The sequence below is a fragment of the Lepeophtheirus salmonis genome, chromosome 5 (genome assembly GCF_016086655.4).
Source record: "Lepeophtheirus salmonis chromosome 5, UVic_Lsal_1.4, whole genome shotgun sequence".
In the NCBI taxonomy this organism is placed as follows: Eukaryota; Metazoa; Arthropoda; class Copepoda; order Siphonostomatoida; family Caligidae; genus Lepeophtheirus; species Lepeophtheirus salmonis.
Window position 1 is genome coordinate 23,888,630 of NC_052135.2, and position 26,961 is coordinate 23,915,590.

At 30.0% G+C, this 26,961-nt stretch overlaps 2 protein-coding genes across 5 annotated transcripts in view; one reads left to right on the plus strand and one right to left on the minus strand.

Moving 5' to 3' along the window:
- Ten-m (teneurin transmembrane protein Ten-m) overlaps window positions 1–1,101 on the plus strand; it is a 397,884-nt gene extending 396,783 nt beyond the window's left edge. For all 4 annotated transcript variants that reach the window (XM_071888423.1, XM_071888422.1, XM_040713412.2 and 1 more), the window contains one exon: window positions 34–1,101. In XM_071888423.1, coding sequence (XP_071744524.1) covers window positions 34–917 — 884 coding nt within the window. In that variant the 3' untranslated portion in view covers window positions 918–1,101. The remainder of the gene's footprint in view (window positions 1–33) is intronic.
- Window positions 1,102–2,916: 1,815 nt separating this feature from the next.
- Window positions 2,917–26,273, minus strand: LOC121118819 (phospholipase D1-like). Its single transcript, XM_071888424.1, is given in 16 exon segments — window positions 2,917–3,166; window positions 3,234–3,581; window positions 3,642–3,990; window positions 5,190–5,644; window positions 5,646–5,698; window positions 5,758–5,882; window positions 5,943–6,541; window positions 8,118–8,222; window positions 14,845–15,080; window positions 15,747–15,899; window positions 15,966–16,069; window positions 18,500–18,657; window positions 18,729–18,944; window positions 19,018–19,241; window positions 25,735–25,950; window positions 26,081–26,273. Coding segments are annotated over 16 exon segments (3,534 nt in total). The 5' UTR covers window positions 26,172–26,273; the 3' UTR covers window positions 2,917–3,064.
- Window positions 26,274–26,961: the final 688 nt, after the last annotated feature.

Sequence of the window (26,961 nt, forward strand, 5' to 3'; positions counted from 1 at the left end):
TAATTTTGATTGTTTATATTTTCTCAATTGCAGAAATTACGGATTGGCTAAAAATATTTGATGTTGATCTTGGGAAAATTTTAGGTTCAAAATACGCAATTTCCACAATTCACCAACCTACACTCGCCCATGATACTATTGATGACTCTAAATCTCAATTTTCCATATCAATAGGAATGATGAGAAAACTAGAAGAGGCTATTCATAGTCTCTTAACTCCGGATTTGCTTCCTCGCTCATTCCTCACACAAATGAATTTGAATTTGCCAAATTTTAGTCCTCGCATTACTACCAAATCTTCATCATTTGGAGAGGGACTACTTCTTAGCGATGTTGAAGGCAGAGCCCGAGTGACTCTAGTAGATGGAGTGAGGGGTGATGTCGTTCAAAGTGTTTTTGGGTCTATTTTGAATGCATCTTCTGTACTAGATATTAGTATAGCCGGGAAGGAAATGTTTTATTTCCTTAAAGATGACGACCGAAGCTTTAATGATGATCTTCAAGAGCTCCAAAGACTTTCTGGCTCTTATAACGTGACAAATGAACCTGTTCGCCCAGTTGGGAAACAAATTTGTGCTCGGAACAGTGATTCTCTAGTGTGTTTAATTTACGGAGCAGATGAGAGACAGGCCATTCGACATGTATTGAGATCTGCTCGTAAAATTGCCGTACAAAGAGCATGGATACGTGAAATCAATCGAGTAAAGTCAGGCTTCATCGGTGGCGTCTCTGGCACATCCACGTGGAGTCCCGCAGAGAGAAATGAAATAGTCTCTAAGGGAGAGGTCCGAGGATACCAATCCGTGGATATTTTCAATGTTCATAAATACCCTCAACTCATAGGCCAAAGTTCTAATGTCATTTTTTTAAAAGAGGCTGATGCCCAAATATGGAGAGCAAGGCGAAGGAAATATTAAATCATTGAGTAGTGTTTCCTTCAAAAACTTCTTTTTTTAGAGATTTCTAAAAGACTTGTTTGTTTAAACAATCTTATCTGTGATCATTTTCAAAAAAAAAAAACACTTTATACCTATCTAATATATATATTTATATATATATATACATACATACGTCTACAGACTTCATGGCCAAGAAACAAAAGGGAAGAATATGAAAAATTGAAGAAGAAATGGAAGAAGAGGGTATTTATCGTCTCTGAAGGTTGATCCTTCCGATCCAATCATGTACTCCCTTATCCCCATTACCATTACAATTAATCTTTGTATAAGTATGTAGGAATTATCACCCTAACCTTAATTTTTGTAAGCTTTTTTATTTAAAAAAAAACAAACACAAACATTGATCCTCCATTATTACCATTACTACACATGTATTAGCAGCAATCATAAACAATATTATTAGATTTTACCCTAATTCAATTTCTATTTTGTAAGAGCACAAACGCAAATTATTATTTCCATTAGAATCTGTTTGAAAAAACTTACATGTTTCTCCTCTTTCAGCGTTTCTTACAAGAACTATATACATTAAGTAATAAGTATCTTAGAATTTGCCTCTTTTGACGTACGCATTTGTGCCATAAACAACAACAAATTATTCAAAGAATTATTCATATTTTTCTTATTTATTATACATATAACTTGTAACTTCATTTTTACAAAAAACAAAAATTAAAACTAGTCTTTTTCCTCTTCTTTTCTTTCCATTTTTTTGAAAGAAAAAATATTTTGTAAAAATACATCCCATGAACTATAAAATTTTAAAAAAAAAGTAGGCTTTTTTTTTCTTTCCAAAACAGAATTTGATAGTGACATATCAATCAATAATAAATTATGATATTTAAAAAAAAATACATTAAAATTATGAACAAATGGCATAAGTTATTTTCATTTCCATAATGATTTCTGTTTCTCTCTCTCATGACTTATTTTTTGTAGAATAGCATTTTCAATGAATGGGTTTGTTGTAATACATATATTGCCCATGTTCCTTTTTTTGTTTTCTTGCTATGATTATACATCACTTTTCTAATATTATATCATGTGTGGACTTATACGTATGTGGCTGTCAAACACAAAAGCAAGCTAGAATGTTTTTTCTCAAAATTAAGTGTGGATTGCATGTGCATTCATTAATGAATTATCATCAATTTATATCAACTAATTATTCTTATTAACCCCTAGGATTATCCACAAATTACACTTAAAGTAGCCAAAATTGATTGCCACAATAATAAAATAATTAATGGATTTCTCGTATTTGAAAGGCCAGTTGGGGGCTAAAATCTTAAATCAAATAAAAATTTCAAACTATAGTTAAAATTCCTGGGTATCTCAACTCATTCCATAACTTTGAATATAGAGCCCCCTGTAATTGGCTCAAAATATGTCTATGAAATATTGGATTGTATGTTTTTATGAAGTAAAAAAAATGATTTTTTATTTTCTTGTTGTGTTCGAGATTGTTTTTATGTTGACACAACGCATATACCACCTAAGTGTTGCCACCCACATAACATGTCTGTCTACTCTTGACCAAATGTGCTTTTTCAATTGCCTTTCATAATCATATATATTGATCCCACTATGAATATACAAAGTTAGTTTTTTATGCTTTTCTTTTTTTGTTTTTGCAAATAGCCTTAACTTTACCCTTCATATTCTCCCTCTCTGGCTTCACTCTGGGTATTTAAGCACATGTATAATATTTAATGAATTGGTGATTGTATTCGATACAAATGGCTGTGAATTTTCTTCTATTTATCAATTTTTTTTTATTACTCTTATATTATTTCACACTTTATTATTATATTATAATTATTATTTATGTTAGTATTTTTTTTGTTTTTAGATTTTTTTCATTGTGTAAAGGCTGTGTTTATGTCATTGACAAAGGCTGTGTTATTTCTCATTATTAAATAACAACCGAATAAATGTTCATTAGTAATACATAATATTAGAAGACTGCGTTTTCTCTTTATTTAATTATTTAAAGCATCAACAACTGAATATTATAAAAAATATATTAATTTTTGTAACAAAAATCCATTAACAAAAATTATAAAAAAAGATCTAAGGAACCCGTAAAATATCATTAGAGATTATTATGTCCATGTGACTGAAGGAACGAGTCCTTCTTTTGTAAGAGCAGGCGGACGAAGATCCTCATGCTCCAAAAACTGAAGAGGCAGCATCACAACATTACCCTGAAAGAGGAACCAAATCAAATCAATAATATTTCTTAACATTTAATTTAGACAGGGAAAGACTTACTCTTAGATTTGCAATGGCTTTCCTAGCAGCAAATCTATCCAATTCTGCTATTGGAAGTTTTTCTTCAAACTTTCTACACTCTTCCGTTGTAAGAACCTGGTCATTGGGGACAACCATAAATATTTCATCAAATATTTTCGAGTTAATTGAAGCTGTTTTAAGCCAAATATCCTTGTAGAATTCATTCGATACTGGATCTAGAAGAAGTTCCCTAGATGAGGGAGATAGTCCAAGATGTTCTCCCATTAGAGCTCTTCGTAAAGAACCCGCATATTTCCCCGATTTGAAGCTTGTACCTCTCTCTGTGTTTAATTCACAGAATTCCAAATCTTCAATCATGAGACAAACCTTAAGAACACATATATATATTTAATAATACCCAATGATTTAGAATCTTTTCAAAAATACCTCTGAATCCCGATTTCCTAACAAACTTCTATCATTGATATTCGCAGATCCACAAATAACTACTCGGTCATCTACTATCAATAGTTTAGAATGGATGTACACAAGCTCTGTTACAGGGGTTCCAAGGAGTTCTTCTGTCGTACGAAGAGAGCAAAAAGAAATATAATTGATTGGATTAATTCCGGCTCTTTCCAGCCTTTTGAACAACGATCTCTCTCCTCGACAAATGGATGAATAGTTGTAGTGGAGAATAGCTCGGATCGCATTGCCCGAGTAGGAAGATCCAAGATGTCCCTCAAATGCAGGAAGTAAGGGTACCAAAACATAAATGCGAAACATTTCATGATTTCTTCAATAATAAAAAGAAAAAGTTGCGTGATTAATATAATATAAATCTTACGACATTTTAATTCTCTAGCTCCCTTGAATAACTTTCAATGAAGCAATTCCATGTCAAGTGTGCTATAAAAATGAATCTGCCACTCATATCTAAGAATTCGACATGTACAAATTACTTTGAAAATATTAACAGTAAAGCTTTAAGTCTATGAAATTTCCGGGATGCGTTTTATGGGAACAAATAAAAACTACCGAAAAGTGAAATAAACGAACATTTTACTTTTAGGCTTCTAAAACATTCTTCATTAATACGTCTAAATTATAATATCAATCAATTTAATGATGTAAGATTTAGATACTTAAAAGTAAATTTGTACGATATTTAGGTATATTTTAGATCGTGTTTATCTGTTCCCATCATAGCCCATATGGTATAGTAATTCACGCATAGTCTTACTCTATTTTTTTTTTCTTATCAATTATAATGAATAAATAATTTAACAATCCTCCAAATTTTTAGCTTATGTACTTTTAGCGTTGGTATCTTATTCAAAGTCCAAGCATGACTGACTAAAAATATGGATAGAAAATGAGCGTACAATCTCAATATTATCACATTTAAGTATAATAATATATATAAATAATATTTTTATGTACTTGATAGATCGCAGAAATTCACATGATTCCTGTATTTTCAAGCGATCAAGGATGGAAAGGGAGATGTGAATCGTCTAGTGAAAGTAAAGTCTATGGTTAAGATCATGAATAAATCCAACCAAAATATTCTGAAATCTTAACATTAGTATGAAATTTTAAAGTAGAATATTCTTTGACACATTAATGCAAAAATTTTGAAAATTGAAAATGAAGGAGAGGAGAAATATATTCAAAAAAATTTGAAACGAGATGATCTTTTGCAAAAATCCAGAGTCAATAAAACGTGTTCCATTAATCCCGTAGACCTGAAACTTTACTAATGTTATTTCCACAGTAAGCTTGAGATATACGCTAAAAGTTATACAATTATAACACATAAGTTGTTGGTTAATAACACACTTTACTTGTAATTTCCAATATGTTTGTCAATATGGTTCTATATTCAAACCAATTAAAAATATTAACGCAACTTTATCTAGCAAATTGGACACTGCCCTTCTGAAATGGTCTAAGAAAACCTTCTAACATGAATAAAAACCAGTATATACGAACCTATAAGCCTGTTGAATTCGTTGAAAAATGGCATTTCCAATACCATTCTTCACTTCTCCATAATCAGGAGAGGAAGATGTAATGAAAAATTGGTTCTCAATATAAATAAACCGCTCTGCATCTTGAATACATGAGATCATGGCTGTCTCAATTGAATTTTCTACTTCATCAATCCCTGCACTCCAATTAGAGGAACTCCTTAATACTTGACAATTAGCATTACATAGATGCTCTAAGCTCGGATGTGGAGGAGGAATATCTCTTTCCATGGACTCATATGACTTTGGTATGAGAAAAGGATAGTTAATGTTGTGTTTTGCCTTCTCAGCTTTGATAGCGTTCCAGCGTTGTATGAAATGTCGAGCAGCATCACGAGCACTAGAACCCTGAACCATGACGGACACATCGTGCCAGGGCATACGAGGGGTCTTTGTTCTATCAACATTATCTTTTTTCAGGTTGATCTGGACGAATAACATCTTTAACAATGAAGTTGACATAGTCTTTACCTAAATGAGAAATCAAATTGACTCATAATGACGTCAAGGATTTTACTCTTATAGAATACCTGTCCAAAGCAATGTTTTTGAATCCTCATTTTCGGGGTTTTCATTGAGAGAGTGTAAACTAGGACTCTTTACAAAAGGTACTCCAATCGGTATTTCGTCCTCTAAGGAAACATCATGTTCCTTCCTATATAAGATATATATTTATCAATATGCTCTTTGTACTGAAATAAATTGTGAAACTTACCCATGCAATGTATTTGAAAGCCCGTCTTCCGAGTTGGAGTCAGAATCTTTTCCTAATTTCTTTTTTGCTTTAACAACAGCACTTCGAATTTTTCGTTTCATTCGAATTGCTGAGCTCTCTTTACGCTTCCTATACTTTTTTCTTCTTTTCCTTGATTCAATTCCACCATCCCAGTCATCTGTAGTGCCCTCCTCGTCGGATATATTAGAGTTAGAAGAATAAATAGAGCCATCATCTGACTTCTCTTCAACGTTCGTCTTGGGAGGCACTACGATGTAATCTTCACTTATGGCTCTAATAGGTGAAACTGTTACCTCATGAGCTGTTTTAAGGACATATGCTATGTGACCAAAGGCTCCAACACCGTTATTATTAAGTCGACTACTTGTACTCATAGAACTAGGAATTGTTTTAGGAGTTTTCTGCGTCGTCGACTCATCAAGATCAACAAGTGGATGGGAATTTTTGTCCCATCTACCATAACAGAGATCAATGCCTCCAATGAAAGCATAGGTTTGATCTACAATTACCAATTTTTCATGATGAGCCCAGAGATGATCGTTCAAATACGCGGATGAATGATCAGGATGACGTAAAATCTATAATAGAATAATCAAGTTACTATTGGTTATAGTTGCTAATGAATCCATTGAGAGGAATCATTGATACCAAATCCATCTTTGTCATCTCTTATTTCATAAATTTAAATTATACCTACCTACATTTTTTTTTTAATTACCCTCAGAAATGAAAAGCTTTATTTGTTTTTATACATATATGTATGTCGGAAACAGGTTGGAATTTGAATAAGAAGATTGTTTAAGTTGGAAAAAAAAATAAGATGAAGAATTTACAATACTTGTGACGAAGATAATGCAAAAATTGAATATTTCTTGGGTGGTCGATATATTTATGGTGGTAAATTTGGTGTAAAATGGTAGACCCTTTTAATCAAAATGAAATGTTAATTATCAACTAATAGTTGTAATAAAAATAATGCAATTAAATAAACCGTATTGAGAAGTAAACATTCTTACTCGTAAAATATAAATGTAAGATTTATAATTTGTACACAAAATATTTCATACTATATCTCGGGCGTAAAATCAACATTCAAGTATGATTTGAGATCTAAAAACTTTTGAAACTAGTTTTATACTCCTGATACATAATATTTTACGTTCAATGATGGTTATTTTTTATATTTTTGATTAAAAATCTACTTCTTGGACAATTTAATTTTTTTTCAAGAGTAATGTCTAGTTTTTTTTAAATTTTTCCTCATGAAACTTTATAGCCACATTGTTGGGATCTATATCAACCATATTTATTTTATTTAAAAAATTATAAAGTTATTTGAACGTTTTCTTTGCGTTTGCAAAAAAAAAAAAAAAAAACCCGAGTTTCCCAAAAACTATACCTTAAAAATAGTTGCCCTGCACGGAACATAAAATTTAAGATGTAACTCAAAAGTTTTTGGGTCTCAAATCAACCTTCAGTTTTTACCACAGTTTTTTCCACCGTTAAAAACATATTGCAATAATAATAAAAAAAGAATTCAAAAAGGAGATCAAGAAAATGAAAATGAATTTAATTTATGTCCAACACGACATATTATGTATATTTGATAATGTAAATTTTAGTTACGTATATACATTAGAATGAAAAGTGGCATATTTTTTCTCAAAAAATTATAACGACTTGTGATGAAGATCTTAATCCCATAATGCATAATCCTTTATAATATTTTCTATATTCATATTCAAAACCTTTCTATGGGAATAATTTGTGGATCATACATATGAAGCATTTCAAGTTGATCAAAGTAGTAAGGTAAAAAAAATAAATAGGTTAGCTAATGTAAAAAGAAAATGGAGAATCAACCAAGATTTACGTATGTATATATCTATTTTTCTAAAAGGAAATAAGCTATAAGTATATTTTTTAGAGAAATAAAAATATGCATATTTCTTAAAAATAATGGATAAAAATAGTAAGTAAAAAACACTAAAAGTATGTTAAATCCCACGACATAAGGAATATTCGGTCCAATGATGGATATCATCAATTTTTAAACTTTTAAGCAATAATAATATAGTCACTTTATAAGAACAACACATTTTAAGAATTTTAATTTACACATATACATATGTATATTAATACCTTACTTCATACCTTAATGTTGGAACCACTCAGAGTTCTTTTAGTATAGAGACTATTCAGTGACAACGCCAGTTGAAGCTCTTTGTATAAAAGTATATATATTTTTACGCCATCATCCTGTAATTATAAATTATTTAAATTAAAAAATATATTGGTCAATGACAAAATTGTCTGAATGTGTTTCTTGATAACTTTTATTTAAATTTAAATAACCTTATTTAAATACCCCACGTCGTTATTTGTATTGTATATCACAACCTCTCTTACAAAAAAAACACACAAAAGGCCCAAATTCATTCATTAATCATTATGAGAATTGCTTACAACTAATTCAATCAATCACTGAGAAAAAGGAAATAAGCATAAAAATCAACAGCTGACGATAAAATAGAATGTCTGTAAGGTAACATATGATAAAAAATCTAACATTAGCATAGATCTAAGAAAATGTTTCCCTGAATAATCCTTTTTTTTTTTTTTTTTTAAATATTTCTATATTTTGCAATTGTTTTACTGAAAAGAAAAGGCAAGAATAATTTCCAAATTCAGATAGTAATTAGCCATTTCTTTCCATTTGTAGAATTATTCTTCATAGTTGAAAATTTTATACAACTTAAAAAGGCTAATTATAGTTCAACTTATCAATGATAACACTAATAAGAGTTAGATAAGTATAAAAATCTACAACTGCCATAAAATACAGAATAAAATTTTAGCTTAATGAAATTTTTGGTTCTATTAAATAACTGTATCTTCCGTCATGAATCATCATCCAATATATAAATTATTTTTTCCGGCAAAGTGGCTTTCAGGAATAAGGTTTTGGTTAATGTGTTGTAGAACCCTATAAAATCAATTTAGACTGAATTTTCAATGAGACTGATCCATACCGAACTTCTTTAAAGGACTAAATGAGTTCGGTCTACTAAAAATCATAGCAGCCCCAAACCAGTCTAGGATTTGTAGATGGAAATTAATAGTGATCCAATTAGAAAAAATGTTGTAGATTGGATCGGGCGGGTTAAATGATTCAAAAGATTTTGGGCTCAAAATAGTCAAGGACTGCATTAGACATACATGTACTCGTATTATAAAATTAAGTATGTACATATGTAGTGATAAATAAAAACACTACTTGACATTTATGAGCTCACTAAAAAAATCAAACGTTCCTAAGTTTTGCATAACTTAGAAATAGTAGAAAGCAATTAAAAGGTTTATATGTAGTTTTATTGAAAACTTGATGCACTTTTTTTTATCTTCATATTTTTGTCTTTCCTATGTTTGATGAGATTTCATGAGAAGTAGGGGAGGGGCTTATTTTTTTTTTTTTTTTTGTTTCCTTTTTTTTTTGCACAATTAAACTGCAATTGCTCTAATTATGATCATAAATGATTAAATACATACATTCATGGATTTAAATACTAATACATATATACAAGCATAACTAAACTTAAATATGTATATAATAATTATTATTCATAGTTTAAAACATGGAAGACAAACATGAAATAAAAAGGGAAAAAGGCTTAATTTATTTTGTTGTTTGATTAAATGCATCTCTTATCATATAAGAAGATGTATAAATGCAATGGGTGGAAGAAGGAAGGAAATAATAAGACCAACCTATAAGTAAGTATAACTAAGCCCATATTTATATTTATATATTAATTTTATTCGCAAATGAAACTCGAGAAATTGAGTTAAGTACAAGTACAACTTGTTTATTTATAAAAGGTTCATGAGAGTAAATACTACTTTAATAATGCAAGTTGATTACGAATTATATATGTAGACGGGGTAAAAATTTAGTATCAAATAATATTTGTCTAGTTTTGCTAATCATTCATGATTTGTAATAGGTACACCTTATTTAACATATATAGGAATAGGGATATTATCTGAACGTAAATTTGAAAAAAAGTATATGATCTGATCACCCTGACAATTTGAAGAATGTTTTGCAGAAGAGCAGGTTAGTTGTCAAGACATTCCATTAGATTAAATGAGGGTAGCTGTGAGAAGAAGGAAATTTCACTCCATATTTAGCAAGGAATTCTCCATATTCTTCTTCAATTCTACTCCGAGACCAACAAAAACTTACACTTATACCTCCCTAACAGCTCCTCAGAGTTACTCTCCCTCATTCATGAGTACAAACACTCGTAGTTACTTTATCCGTATGTGTTCTCTTCTCACAAATGAAATAATAAATATAACAGCTAATAAAATAAAGAGGATTGTTCAGGTTGCAAATAATAAATAAACTCGCATGTTAAAAAATACTGTATACAGAATCTTTTAATGTACGTATACGATTTTGGGGGCTAAACAACCAAAGTTTATAATACTTTTTTCATTCAAAGTGTTTTTTAGGTTTTTCAGTACATATTACTTTGATTATATTGATTATCACTGTTTAAAAAAACATTAAGTATTATCATATGTACGTGTTAAATTCTTTTTTATTCAGACACACATTTAATGAAGTTTCATTAATATTTATTGGAAATTTGTCCATTTTATGAAGTAAAAATATCTGCTATGTGCCCCCAAGATTGTGTCGGCTTCAATTAGGATGCAATTTATGACGTCAGTGAAAACGCTCTACGTATAGTGATTTCTGTACGCAGATATGTCCTCTTTCTAAGTTACTATACAATTTTTATGACGTACTCTCAGGTGAGGTTTTTACGCTCACCTCAATTTAGACAATATTTCCATTCCTACTCATCATATACTATTTCAAGGAGTACATTATTTATATGGAGGGAGAGAAAATGAGATTTTATTCTTTTCACTTGCATGTTTGTGCCAAAAAAAAATAGTTATAAAAGAAGACCACTAATATAAATTTTGGTAACAACAGCTGCAAATTGCAACGTGTTTTTATCTTTTGAGTTTTAAAGAAGATTCTTTGGTGGAGCTAGCGAAAAGTCCGAGTAGGTGCTCAGTTCCTGGGTGTTGGTCTGGGTATCGCCTTAAAAAAGAGAGTCCAAAGTCCTGGATGAAACAGAGGGCAAAATAACGTTCCATCAATATCTGTTCCAAGAGATAAGACAAATTTCTCCCAATCATTTAATACAATTAAAATTTGCTCCTTACACTTTCAAGAACAAGATTTCTTGAGAGAATCGATAGATTCTGATAGTTTCCGAATGAAGAAGCGAAAATGTTCAAAATTGACGAATAGAAGATTAAAATATGAAGCCATTCCTTGTTAGTTCAAAAACTGTCCTTCTTATTTATCAAGACATCAACCAGATAGAAGGAGTGGTAGAGCAACTACTCAAGCACGTTTCCAAGATGAGTATTGGTAATATTTTAAGTGTCTTTTTTTTCTATTTTTCAAAATTTATATTCCCAATTGAGGTAGATGATTTTTAGATATATATTATTTATTAATATATATATAGATTAATAGTTATGCACTTTATCTTCTAGTCCAACGGAAAATATGGGCCAACAGTTTCTTGAAACGTATAACGTTATTTCCATCGAAGAAATTAAGGTTCAATATCTCTCTGTAGATAATCGTCCTGCTAATATATCAATCGCAGATATTGAAAATGGACTCCTATTTGCCTGATTGGATCTCCAAAGTTTGAACATCTTGAGTCTCTATACAACATTGAAGTCGGAAAGTCAATTAAATATGCTCATGAATTGACTGATAAAGTGCTCTATTCAAGAGCAATCGAAAAAACTAATGTCAAGTTAGCTGATTCTCTCTTTCATCACAGCAATATTGATGCCATGGAGCTGTACTCTAAAATCCATCACCCTTTTCTTGAAACAATCCATTTTCTAAAGCTAGCTCGTAATTATTGGAACATATTGAATGTGAGATCGACCTTCACTGACTGTAGGAAAAGGGATAACCTTCAAAATCCCATACGATAAACAAATCAATTTTTGAAAGATTTTGAAGATAATATAAAGAGGTGGGAGTTGAGTAAACCACCAGGACTTTCGAGGGAAACTTTCATTCTTGTGAAACACTCAACTTCCGCTTATATAGGGTTTACGCAGTAAATTCTTCAAACCTATGGTTTTCACTTTGTCATTTTAGGTGCAATTTAAAGTGACTTCATGAAGCAAGATTTAGAAGATATAGACAATCTGTGAAGAGCTACTCGGAAGAGGAAAACAAATTTCGAGGGAAGTCACTTACCAAATTCTCTAAAATGAAAATAAGTGATATTAAGGAAGTGTTGGTTAAAGAAGATCCAACCCATAATAAGAAAAATTCAGTAAAGCTTCTGTCAATGTTAGATTCTGATAGTTTAATGGAATGTGATTGTCATGAACTTGATTCAAATATATTATTTATTATAAATGGGTATGTAGCTCTACACCTCAAGAAATATCTGTCATGCAGCTATTGTTATTCCAAATTTTGTTCACTTAAAGAATTTCCCAATATTAATTTTGAAGATTGATTTATGGGGGATGAGTCCCAAACAGTCAAAGATGATTTCATCAATATGATAAATCGAGGAGGCCTAGTATATTCTTCAGATTCTATTTTATTTCATTTGTATCGTTTCCTGGAATCTATATAAAGCAATTACACAAAATATAGACGCCAGAGCAATATTTTTAAACTCTGCTAATCAAAAAGATATCTTTGTATCTATGATGGAAATTATTTATCATGAAAACTGTTAGTTTTTTGATAATATTAAATTTATATGTAATATTTGCAACAATAATTTAGACTATTATATTTACAAAATTTATGGCACTATGTTTAATATTTTTATGGAAAAATTTAAAAAATGAATATAATAGCGTAATTCCTAAAACTAAAAAAAGAAAACCATATGCCTTAAACAAGAATAGTTCAACACAAAAAATAACAAAATTCAATTAAAATGATAATTATTATTATAGAATTATTTAAATGATTTGGAGAAAATTGTTCAATAAAGTATAATATGACCTACTACATATGATTTTGGCCGAAACATGCAAGAGGGGAAAAATAACGTTCCCTCCATATAAATAACCTATTCCTCGACTAATTATACCTAACGAAAAAATAGGTATACTATGTAAAAAAATATTTGAAGCAAGCAAATTTATTTAATTTCATCACGGGCTTACCTAACTAACACCAAAAAAAAATTACAATGTATTTCATTTTGAGATGTCGACTTCTTTGCTTCTTTCTCACTTATCAGTGTTCTGAACGTTGATTGATTGAATTTGAATTAGCTCTTGCTTAGCTGTGAACAATTATCAACAGTTATTGCATAATAATATATAGTTAAAAGAATTGGCGAACGACAAACATAATTTTGAGCCTTTTTTGTTTTCTGCAGAATGTTTTGTGAGATACAATAAAACTAACCACGTTTCATGGGAGTCGCTTATAGATAGCTTCTACATAGACTGATAGAGGGGTTTTTCTTGCACGTATAATTTCACATATAGAACTAAAATAGCTGTTGGGTTTTTATAATATTTACTTAAAAGAGTTAAAAGTTTCTTTTAACTTGAGAAATTTTCTAATGAGTTTGATATAATTTTTTTTGCTTTTATCATATATAATACTACTAGTGACAGCTGACTTGAGTACACGTAGTCAATCCCACTTGACTATCCTTAAAAAAGGTAAAATTATCCCCGTGACGTCATTCAAGGGTTCCCCCTTTTTACTTAATACTTACTATTAATTTTAATTTTAATTTGTACTAATATTTAATTGAATATAAAATATAGTTTAGTATTTTATAATATGTTTGTATAAAGCATAATATTGAAAATATAAATACTTTTTACTAGTTATGTGCAGCTTGTTCAATTCTAATATCACTTCATTAGCTGAAAATAATATATTAACTTTTTTAGAAAAATTTAAGGACCTATTTTAAGACTGAACTGAGTCGAAGAAATTGGGACCGGCACTACACGTTATTTACAGCTGTGTTCCACAACATGAATATATATTTGAAAATGCACGAATTCTTAAGCGTATGAGTATACAAGTTACTATGTCTTAGTTGTAACTTGTATATGCAGATAGTCCAGTTATATCCTCGCATGCTTAAGAACGCATTCATTTTCACACACGAGTTGTTTATGGCCCCAAGTGCGAGATGAGGATGATATATGTTACTAAATGATAATTAGTTTCATAATAAAAGAGATTCATCATTACAATTAATGTTAAGCGTGAAACTCAAAAAGTTCTACAGTTCAACCATTTGATACACTTTTTGTCACTAAGTCATGTAGTGTATGTATTAGTGTTGAAACTTGGTCCAAAACTTCTATTTTTTCTGGAAAGTTTTAAATTATTTTTTCTAGTCTGATTTAGTCCGATATTTCGGTCTAAGCTGCTCTCTTAAGACTGTTCACCAAAGTTTAAGCATTTTCAAATCGTGAACCAATCCACCGATTTTTTCTTTGAGACCAGTACAGACCGAATTAGTTCGGTTCACTAAAAACCATAAAGGTATCAGCCCGGTCTAGGATTTTCAGACTAAAACCCAACACTTGTAGAGATGTCATAAAAGTCTGATATTTACCAACAATGAATAAGATCAATTATGCTAATAAGACCAAAAAAAAAAAAAAAATAGAGCGAGTAATATGAAACTAATTGATGGGATAGCTTAATTACTCATTTATACATAGTTTTGTTAAACTATACATATTTAAGGTTGGGTTAAAGATTAATTGAAGGAAGTAAGTACCTTAAATCTAATGACTATTATAAGATTTTACTTGCCGCTTTTCGTTTTAATAGAGTGTCTAGGCGATACTTCTTTTGCTCTAAAACACCTCGCTTTAAATAGATCTCTGGACTTAACCACCAATCCGCAATGAAAATTTCTTCCTTTGCTGACTCTATCACATCTGCCACAGCTGTCATATAGTTTTTACCGTCCACAAACCAAGCTACTCCTTGATTATTTCTGACTGGGCTAAAAGATCCAAAACGAGTTTCACGAATAAACGCTTGTCCTAAGATGAAAAATTTTTTTGTTTGTGATTTATTTTAAGAAAAATGTACTCATTACTTAATAGTTTAACCAACCCACAAAACTCCAAATTCCCTGGGTATTTATTATCCCTACTTGTATTAAACATTATGTGTATGCTCTACCCAATGACTATATTTTATGTGAATAATAATAACTGAAATTGAACGTCTCACATTAAGGAGTACGATCAAAACTCATTATACATATTATAAACTCGTTTTGTTCTTTAAAATTCAAATGTATGTAGAGAAAAAATAACATATTATGAAATAATAATGTGGTCCATTTATCATTTTAGATTTAAAAAAATTTATTTATTTTGATGAATGTTTGCAATATTAAATCTTTGTAAATAAATGTGTCAAAAAAATAAAGACAATTATGTCAAGATGAAATTATTCTATATATACACATTTAAGTACGTATATATATCGATGATTTTTGAATAATAATCCCTATGGAGACATGGACCAAGTCATAAATATTCTTGTCAACCCCCCCAAAAAAAAAAAAAAAAAAATAATAATAATAATCTTAGTAACAGCCCTGATTGTAAGTCCAAGTCAAGTCACAGTCTCAAGCTCCTATGCCTGGAGTCAACCTTGAATAATTATTAAAAAAATGTAATATAAATCTTCATAATTACCATATTCATTTCGAATAGCAGCATCTAAGGCTTGAGTCCATTCCAGTCTTTTGCGGTTCGTCCATGTTTTTAGATTTAGGCCTCTTGTCAGGTTTGTAAGTCTTACGCCTTTTCGTGAGCCAGTTTGTTTCAGCCCGGAAGTGACTGTAAAGTCTAATGGATTTTTGAATGAAGACATATTATGGTTTACTAATTTACATATTATATCAATTTCCTAACCTTTGTCAAAGAGAAGGACAAGTCTAACCTCACTGTTTTTGGGATTTATTCCCATTACAAAGGACTCTTGAACAATTAACCATATTTTTTTCCATTTTCTCCATCTGTTGAATACGTAAAATGAATGATTAAGCATCGAGTTTTAATAATATAGGTATCTAATAACTTCCTTGTAGATAAGTTTCAATAGGATAGGGAATTAAGAAGCAGTCATGCTCATTTATAGTATAAAATAAGTAAATGCTATCAAATAATTAAGGTGGTCATTAATTTCACACCTAATGATAACTTAATAACCTAACTACTTTAGACATGAAATAACTAATGGATTCAATGTCCAAATAATGCATGACATTCAACAATCATCTAAAATGTACCTGCCTACATTTGCTAAATATTTTTACTCTATATCTCCCAAGAGATGAAACTTTTACCGCTTGTATTAACCACCAAATGTTTTATTCGGCAACAAAGAAGTATTAAATTGATTTATCTTGATACGTATCCTTCAGGAAATCTATAATTTATTCATTGTCAAAATAAAAAATAAGTTTACTTAAGAAATTTTAGGTTAGGGTCAAATCCGATATGACGGGATTTTTTTTTTTTTTGGGTGGGGGGGGCACCAAAAACATATTTGAGAGTCGGAAAAAAAGGATGTCACTCAGAATTTCAGATTGTTTCCGTAGGTAATTAGAAAAATAAACGTTATATACCTAAATATCGACACAATCTAGAAAGAAGAGATCCAAAAAGTTCTAAAAAAACATTACTTTTAAAACAAACTATTCGATTGAAAATGAAGCAAATTATTTATCAACAAGGGTTTTTGGAGAAAATTGCAATCATATTTATTTTTAAATCACGCCATATCAGATTCGGGAAAAATTAAATGATGCCTTTTAGAGAGCACCTTAAAATTTGGGACGTCATTCAAGGACCAATTAAAGAGACTAGAACAGGGGTGGCCCGCGGGGTACACGTGGAGCTTTGCCATTTATTTTGCAGCCCTTCCTCCTCTACAGGTCATTTATTGATGGATATTTACTCGGGGGAAAAATAAAGCTATTTTACCCCTTTGAAATGCAATTACTGTTACAACTAAATTTTGAGTCAAGGATGATGATTACAGCGGCAATGCAAAGAACACACAAAAATACACGTGGAAAGATATTTTTTCCTTCTTTTTGGAACCAGTAGAGACTTATGGATTTAATCCACAAGAGTTATTTACATATTTATCGACTCATCGTGTACTAGATATCAATATCATATAAATGTTAAGGTGTTGGGACTCTCACGTCTCGTCGGTCCCGAAAGCTATAATAATTAAGTGCAGTCTAGTTATCATGCCTACAAAAAGAAAAAGAACTGTGGCTGAAGATAACTAGAAATTCAATACTGAAAGGAAGGATAAATACTTTTTTACATCAGTAAATAAAAAAACTATATGTTTAATCTGTCAGAATTCAGTAGCTCAAACTAAAAAATACAACATTAAGAGACATTTTGACACAAATCATGGTGAAAAGTATTTCAAGTACAACATAGAAAAGAAAAGACAAAAGTTGACCAAAACATCAAGCTTCTGACTAACTATGAATATTATAAAAATATGCATTTAATATCTCCCGTCATTCATAAATAAAATACATGCATGTTTATTGTTCCATATCCAAGTTGTATATGCTATTATTTTAAATTTTAAATAAGGGCAAAAATACTATATCTGGGTTTTGTGGTGCGGCCCCCGACAATTTTTGCATTCTGAAAAATGTATCTGCTCTTGAAAAGGTTGCCCACCCCTGGACTAGACAGTGCTGTGCTAAAGAAAAGACATGGAACAGGACCGATTTCAAGTACCACATTATGGACAGATACAATACTACATAAAAGTATTGCTACATATTTCATCAAATTAAATATTCATGTACAAGTTACATAGTTTTTTTCTTAATCTCTATAAATCAAACATTATTTTGTAGTGAATGCTACATACCTACACATAAAGAAGCTCTTACTTTATTTATAAAGAGAAATGGGAGTAGATAATCATTTAATACGGAATTTTTAACCAAATATACGCTATGAAACATTGTTTGTGTAATTTCATTATTTGACGATTATTATTCAGTGTTTATGAGGGATAAGGAAAGGGTTGATTAAGATGAATTCGGTGAACTTGAACATTTTAAATCGCAACAAATAGGACAAAATGTAATTTTTCCATGCCAGATTGTTCAAACTGTTGAAAAATAACATGAATCTAAATATTCCGTTATTACACCCTGTTCCTCTTTTATTTCATTAATAATATTTCAAAATCTATTTATTGAAAATAAATATATAAAATATAATTTATGATCAATCAATGGCATCTCACATACGAATATGCAAGTCTTATTGATATTTATATAAAACCCCTCCCCTCAAACGCTGACAGTTCCAACATTAAAATACTTTTCATATTGATTAATTTGTTAATGGTAAACCAATACAATATATGCAACTGTTTGAAAGATACAAGCCCCTACCTGAAAAAGGACATCCACTTGGTATAATGACAACAGCGTGGATCAAGAATATTATCTTCGACCGTCGTATCCTCCCCCACTCTTTTACTTACGACTCCCTCCTTCCCCTTGATCAACCAGGGATGGAAGGAATACTCACTGACCTCCAAAAAGAAATGCTATAAAATAAAAATGACATCTAAATAAATATAAAAACCTAACTCAGAAATGAAGTAAATAAACTACTTGCCGTCTCGAGATGATTCTTGAAATTATCATTGTTCACAATACTTCGAAGATAATTCTCTAATTGCCTCATTCTAAGTCCAATCTTATCCCCAGTAAAGAGGGTATCTGGTCTTCGAGGAAATCGTGGAAGCTTGAGAGGGTTGGAACCATCATCACTCGTTTCAGATAAGCTCTCGTTACTACTTTGACAATCTAGTTGCTTGGTATTCGCCTTATCCTATGGGCGTGTATTTATATACGTAAACTTGTGCATCATTACTTGTTTAAAATATTATTGCATGCAAACCCACATGTTCAACCAGGTCTCTATGAAATTTTCGGTTAATTTGAAGACCTGTTCTGTAAAGGAGGAGTGCACGGTGTAAATGCCAAAAGTGATGATAGCGTCGTCTCACAGTCCATACGTAGATTCCGTGTTTTATTTGAATGGAATAGAGGTATGGGTTTAGGCGTCGAGTAAGACGTCGATCTACTTCGGTGATTTTGACTTCGATGGGCACTCCAGGCATGAAACCTGCTCAAAGAAATAGATAGTTGAGATGATAATAATCAAGGAAATATATGGATCCTCAAAAGAAAAAACACATTAGTATATTTACCACACATGTACGCAGAAATAATTTATTGCAAACTGGTCTAGAGCAAAAATAAAAATAAAAGTCATTTTCGTTCTTTATGATAAATTTGAATTTAATTTTAAATTGTGTATTTTTTTAGAAAAAAAGATTTCAAATCTTTTTTAAGATGGTAGTTTATAATCTTCTATTTTTTTTTTTTTTTTAATTTAATTACTCACCCATTTTTATGTTGATTCTTTATCAAGTGACCTTTTTTTAAGAAAATATTTACTACTTTATTATAAACCTACTCTTTTTGGAGCATGTTTTATAAATAATCAATTGCCCCCTTAAAACCGGTCTTATTACTGCATTATTTCTAAATGATAGTTAAGTTTTTACGAAAAATATTTAGAAATTTAAACATTTTAAAGAATTTTGTCTATATTTTATATGTAAAATGAGTTTTTTTAGTTATAAGTTAAAAACTTATCGAGCTTATCATAATTAATAGTCTAAAAAGGAAAAAAATAAATGGGAAGACAATTAATTGTGACATGGCGAATATATATATTTACATTCTTTATACAATACATATACATAAAAAAGGGGTCTGATACGAATATTTTTAGTCGGAATTATGAAAAAAAAAAAACTCGTTTGAAATCAATTAATCCATTCCTAAGAATGGAAAGAAAAAAAAAGTTTTAAAAATGAATTTAAAAATATTAATATTTATAGACAAATGAGTTTATATTTGATACTAGAACAATCATTATTTTCTTCATTTCTTGTTGATAAAAAAAGTACTGTCATATTAAGGGAGCCTTCAGATCGATGCATAGTTATTATCCTTTTTGAATAGGAAGGACCATTTTTGTAGAAATATCAAAAATAATATAGATGGGAGATTATGTATAGTTCTACTAAAGTTTTTTTTATTTTCTTCAAAAAGTCAATTTGACTTAACTAATTAAAACATTTACCCATTGCTAAACATCATATAAAAGAATTCAACCAGTACGTCACATGTAGAAATAACTTTAATTTGTGGTGCACTCGCATTCATAACTAAGCCAGAAGAAGTGGTTCATCATCTCTTAACCCATAGTGGCCTAACTTCATGGTGCATAAGGTGATAACGTCGGTGTAAGAGACAATGCCTAGTGGTGAACTGAAACAAGGAGTTCAGTTTCTTCAATGAATTAATTTATCACAAATCAAAAGTTCATCAAATTGAAATTTCTTCATCTTTCACACTTTAGAACTAAGAGTTCGGGGGGATCCAATATTTCATTTCTGAGTAGGATTACTATTAATGATATTTTATACCGAATTTGAGTCAAAAAACTATTCTTTGTCTCAATTTATCAAAGTTTTGAATGTATGTAAAAACATTAATATATAAATATACCATAAGTAGTTAAAGGTCTGAATTAATGGTTTATTTCTTTACAACAGATAGAATGTCCATTCTACATATTTTGTATAATTTGCCAATTATTATTATTTTAAATAAATTGCGTCATAATATTTATTAATTTATATATATTCCATGATAAGAATATTTATGTGTCTATAATCTATGTATATAGCAACAGAACGACACAACTATTAATTCATTATCAATTAAATAACCTTGAAATATTTTATATTTTGTCAATTTTTTAAGAAACAAGGAATTGGTAGAAGTAATCTGAAGCTCTTTTTTTTTTTTTTTTTTTTGCTCTTTTGATCTATAAAAACGACCATCCAGTCTCGTAACCACACTAATATATCAAGAATAGGCACTACTAATTCTAGGATAGGGCAAAGTTACGACTAAGATATATATTTGGGGTTGACTAGCGTATTTATTTGAGAAATTGTTTAATTACTTTTTTGTTATAAAAACCCAAAGTAACATTTGTATTAACATTCATATTATTATGTTAGCCCTCTGTAGTCAAAGTTAGGTGGCCCATTTAAAAAATAGATTAGTACAATAATTTATAATTTGGTCACAATTCTGAGTTTTTGGTAAAATATAATTATAATTATGTAATCCATAATTGCGCAAAATATAGAGTGAATTATCGATATAGAATAATTTTTATGGTATTGGTATTCGTAAAGAAACTATTCCCCCATTTTTTTTATCCAAAAACTTTTTAAATAAGTAAACAAAGTATTATATTATTCCTCATGTATTAATAAAGTCTTCATAAGTATTTAAACATATAACTATATAGACAATATACAGTAAACCTATACCAAAAATTGTTCATTATAACTTAAAAAAGTAGGTACTTGGAGTTTAAAAAAATCCGTGATACTCGTGTTTGAATCGGTACTTGTTTGAAAATCTGGTATTGTCTCATTACTAGATTGACAATCACCATTTAAAAAAAGAAATTTTTGAATGGATCAATAAGTTTTTTGTTAGGTGGAAGCCCATTTCTAGTGTTTTACTTTATCATAAGGTTATAAAAATTACTATGATTTCAATATATCCTCATATAATGTACAATTAGCTATTATAATCAATTTACTAATTAATATACTATAAATGTCTATGCTAGACAAATATTTTGAACTTAACACCCTAACAACGATGCTATCATTTTTAATACAATTTTGTAAAGTTTTATTTAATGCTCAAACACTAGATTTCTTATTATATTAAGTCTTAAATGCTTTATCTAGTCGTGTTTCAGGGGCATAGTCTTTTTATTTATACTAAAACAGGTGATATCTTTGTACCCACCGATTTTGACTTGTTCAAACAAGTACTCAGACATACCGAAATTAATTCTAAGTGTGTATGTCATCGAGCTAATAGTTGTATGGTAACTATCCTAGTCATATATATTATTTCTTAAAAAGAAATTTAAAATGTTCATTCAATATTTTCGTTTTTTTTAACAAATTTGCACAATTTAACAACACATGGAATCATTTTTGAGAACAGCTGTTTGTGAAAGGGAGTTCATTCCACCGTCATTTTAGTGTCATCTCTTATTTTTGGCAACTTAAAACATTTTTGCGATTAAATCTGCCCCATAAAATTACCCATTATCTTAGAGAAAAAGGATTTAGCTATTCAATACTTAAGGTGTAAAAAAAAATTATTCATAATGTTTTTAATTTGTAGATGATCGAATTACAAACATATGGTTATATTAAGTACATATCATGAAAGAATATAAATTTACTAAATTTTTAAACATGGTAGCAGAATAATGACATTATGTTTCGCGATAGTCAAAATGCAACATATTCATAAAATGAACAATCAAAACTTTGAAGTATCATTTGATTCATTAAATAAATTTCAAATAACGAAATGATAGGTTAGGATGATGAAGGATTATGTTACATCCGAGTAATCAACATATCACTTCTATGAGACTACTGAAAATTTTGTATAGGTATAAGCCTTGAGACTTGGGTTTGAGAACGTTTTTACCCGGTTCTGTCTCAAGTGAATTTTTATAAGCCGATTTAGACGGATATTTTAGTCGAGACTGCAGGCTCAGACAATGGGTCGAATTTTTGTCGTTTTCATATCGTAGACCAATTTTCTACCTAATTCACATCGTTACTTTTATTGTATTACGTAACTTCCTCCGAAAATAAACTAAAAAAGTAGTTGGCAGCTGTTAGTTAATTCTTCCCAACAATAGAATAATTATTATAAATTATTCACAGCTTAAAAGGAGCTAATTCTAATACAACTAATCCATTTTCAGAACACTGAATAGGAAAAAAAGAAATATCGATAGGTGACAAAAAAATACAGGTTGGTTTTATTTTGTGTTAGTTAAGTAACGTAGTGTATCTAGTTCTACGAGTTGTATACATATACACCACATTAAAATTCAAATGACAACATTGTGGCAATGTTCACAATTTGCAAAAACATATGACGTAATCAACAACTCATCGTTAGAATCGGTCTATATCATATTTTAAATGCGATTAAACAATATCGATTTTTCATTTGGAGCTTATCAAATTGAATTTTTCCATAGAACCGGTTCAGGCCAAACTAATTTGATCCAACAGAAATTATACCAGTCTCAGAGCGGTCTAGCGGAAACTGAACACTAATAGATACGAACATACATTGACGTTGGTATAAAAATGAATGTCCGCTTCAAATATGATACATAGTACAATATGTAATGGTCAATAACAGCATGGTCTTGGACATTCAAGATTATTGTAATGACCATAAAAAATGATTATAGGACATCATTCCATCTTTTTATCTCAACCGCATTTAGGTTTTTTTTAAATAAAGGGAACAAAATAAAAATTATAATTATTTTAATCAATGTCCCTGAGGAGTAGTCAATTGCATGTATTGTAATGTATTTCTCTTATTAATTTGACCATTACATGTTGAAATCCCAAGGAAACATTCTCTTTATTAAAAAAAAATATCAATATATTAAAAAAAAAAAAAAAAAAAAGTACAGTTAAGTATCAAAATCAAGAATAGGAATAATTTCCTATATTTAAATACGTTTTGTATAAAAATAAGTATACAATTTTAGAAAAAAAACTGCAGAGGAAAAAATATCTCTCTTTGTCAAGGAAAAAAAGATTTAATTGATTCTTTTAAAGCGATATAATACCTATCACCAAACTAATATATTAAGATAAAAGAAATATAGACAAACACGATAGCGGTTCGAATAGAAGAATTGCTAATCACTTAATTCTCCGTTATCAATTATAATATCATTATACATAATGGATTATTCATATTGGACATGCCTCTTGGATTAACGAACTAGCATTAGCATATATTAGACAAGAGAAGCGATTTCCACTTTGCTATGATCCGAGATGTGTCAGAAGAAGAGATGGTTGGCTGTGGCGAGACAAGCCAAAGAAAGTTCGGAGAGGCAGTCAAAGGTCAGGTAGTTGGAGAGTGCGAGGAAAACTGTAAAGCTCAGTAGAGTTGGAGCAATCTGAAATTGCAATAGAACGATGGGCTTTGTCTCTTCGTAAGCCTGATATATTCTCCAAAGAGCGAAACGGGCTGTATTTTGTATTACTTAAAAGACTCAAACTTGTTTATTCATACTTCCAATGGATATAAAACCAAGGTATGAAAACTATAACAAGTGACTTAAAGGGTTTTTGAACGATTTTTTCTGTGTACTTTTCTAGTATGATACAATGACATTTGAGTATATAACTACGTTTGTAATAATGATTTTCATTCATATTTATCAATGAATATTAATATTACAACTATATCCCATCCATTCATTTCAATATCGAATAAGAATCTGGCTCCAACTTTATTAACATGTAAAACAATTATTAGTTTAAATTCATTTTTCAATGTTTAATTCCGTCGATTAATTTATTTGTTAAATAAATGTAAATACATATTTAATGACGACAGAAACGTGCCATAAAAAATATATTCGACACTCATGTGACTATATCATTTGGTTAATTGCAGTACTTATCGTTGGACCCAACTCTATGAGAAGATTTCAGGTCCCCCCCCGAAAATTTCAAGTGCCTTATGTTTCTCAATATATTATAGGAAGGATTGTTCGTCAATCCATGAGTCTTGTCCAATATAAATAATTCATTATGTAAAATGATATTATAATTGATAGCAGAGAATTAAGTAATTAGTACTTCTTTCATTCGAACCGCTGTCGAGTTTGTTTATTTTACTTTTATCTGAATACATAATATATTGGTGATGTGTATTAAGTTTAAAAGAATCGTGCCATTTTTCCACTAATAATATTTTCCTTGCAAATTTTTCCACTACCATTTTTTTCCTTGTCCTTTTTTTCTCTGCCATTTTTTCCTGACACTAAGCATATATACCGTAGCGGAATCAAAAATAAAAGAACTTAAACAATTACCGTCTATCCAAAATATCTCTAACGTCAAGTTTTATAAGATATCAGATCTTAAAACCAACTAATTTTAAACTAAAAGAGGCATAAAATTAGTTGGTTTTTATTTTCGGAAAAAAAAGTTATAACATTCAATAAAAATTAAATATTTAGCTCATTACTCCAAACTTTTAGAAATATTTCAGTTGACCTAGAAATAAATAAACATTTAGAACGCTAATGAATCATCCTCATATAATCATAAGGGAAGAGATATGAACAGCTCTTAAAAAATATGTTATTTATAAATTTTCTGATTAATGAGTCAGAAGTTTTAAAGAATATCTTCGTTAAAAAAAAGGATCAAAATGTATATTTACTTTCAATTTCAAAGTATTTCGTTACTCCCCTGAGCACTAATATAGAAAAATATATTTTTCCCGCCAAAAAGAACGCCATCTATCGATATTTTTTCCAAGATCACCTTTCCTTGTTTATATTAAATTCATATGATGGTGCAATACTCAATTACACAAGTTTCTTGAGTACAAGTACTGTAAATATCAACTATCCAAAATAAAGATCCTCTTACCGTTATCAAATTCCCTTGAATCACGCTCAGAGTCAAAATCATTTATGTTCTCCTCCATTTTGGATTTAATTCCATTTATATTGTCCAAAATGATGCCAGGCACGGAAAACTCTCCGCCATTTTGCTTATTGGGAATATCACATAGTTCTGTCGCTGCTTGTTCCTTACTGGATCCGTTTTGAATGGATTTCGAGTCACTTTTTGTCATTCCACTCTCTGGTATAAAGCAAAAGAAAAAAATAAGTGATGACGTATATAAATATTATTAAAGTTACACAGGGTACATTTCTTCCTATCAATGAAGAAAAAAAAAACAGAAGTGGAGGTAAAAGAGAGAAAGCCCGACCCACTATTATTTTCTTTGTCTGTTGGATATTGTACATATGGAGAGCCGACCTAGATTCATATTTTTGTGATCTTTTGTACTGTAGGAGCATCTATATCCACGTTTTTCTAAGAATTATTCAATATACTCCTGATAAAGAGACTTGAAATGATAAATAAATATATTCATCTGATAGAATTAGAGGAGGCCTTTTTTTATGAGATATACAAAAGAGTCCTTGCCTTGTGATAGAAGAGTATCGGTGTATGACTTTTGTAAGTTTAAAAATCTTGTTTTTTTTAATACCAATCCAAGGAAATGTGCTCAATACTAACTTACAATCGTAAGGGCTATAGTTAGTCTTGTGTTGTTTCTTATCTAGCATCGAGGACTGCAATGTAGTCCAAGCCAATCCTTTGCCAATTGACCGTCCTTAAAAAAGGTAACTTCGATCCCTTGTGACGTGATCGAAGGTATTTTATTTATTACGTGGAATATTTTATGGAATTAATATTATAATAATCTAATAATAAAATTATTACGAATATAATGAAAATAGGAATATTTTTACAAGATTTTTGTGATATTTTTACTATATATCTGATATATTTCCTTTGGCTGAATACACTCCATCTATCGACATTTTCAAAAAACATTGATGGACCGACAGTTAGTGTTGGATTACTCCTAGAACTGATTGTCTAATCAGTATTTTCCCCCTTTCCAGTCTTTTTATATCAATCCGATCTTTTTTAAGTCTCAACGTTCCTAATGACCGATACCTCTGCCTTTCATTCCTACCTATCTTTTCAATTTTTCACTCCCAGCTAAGATTGAAGAATATAAAAACTAAGAAAATAATGAATGATAGCTAGAATATATAATATGTTCTAGTAGCCCAC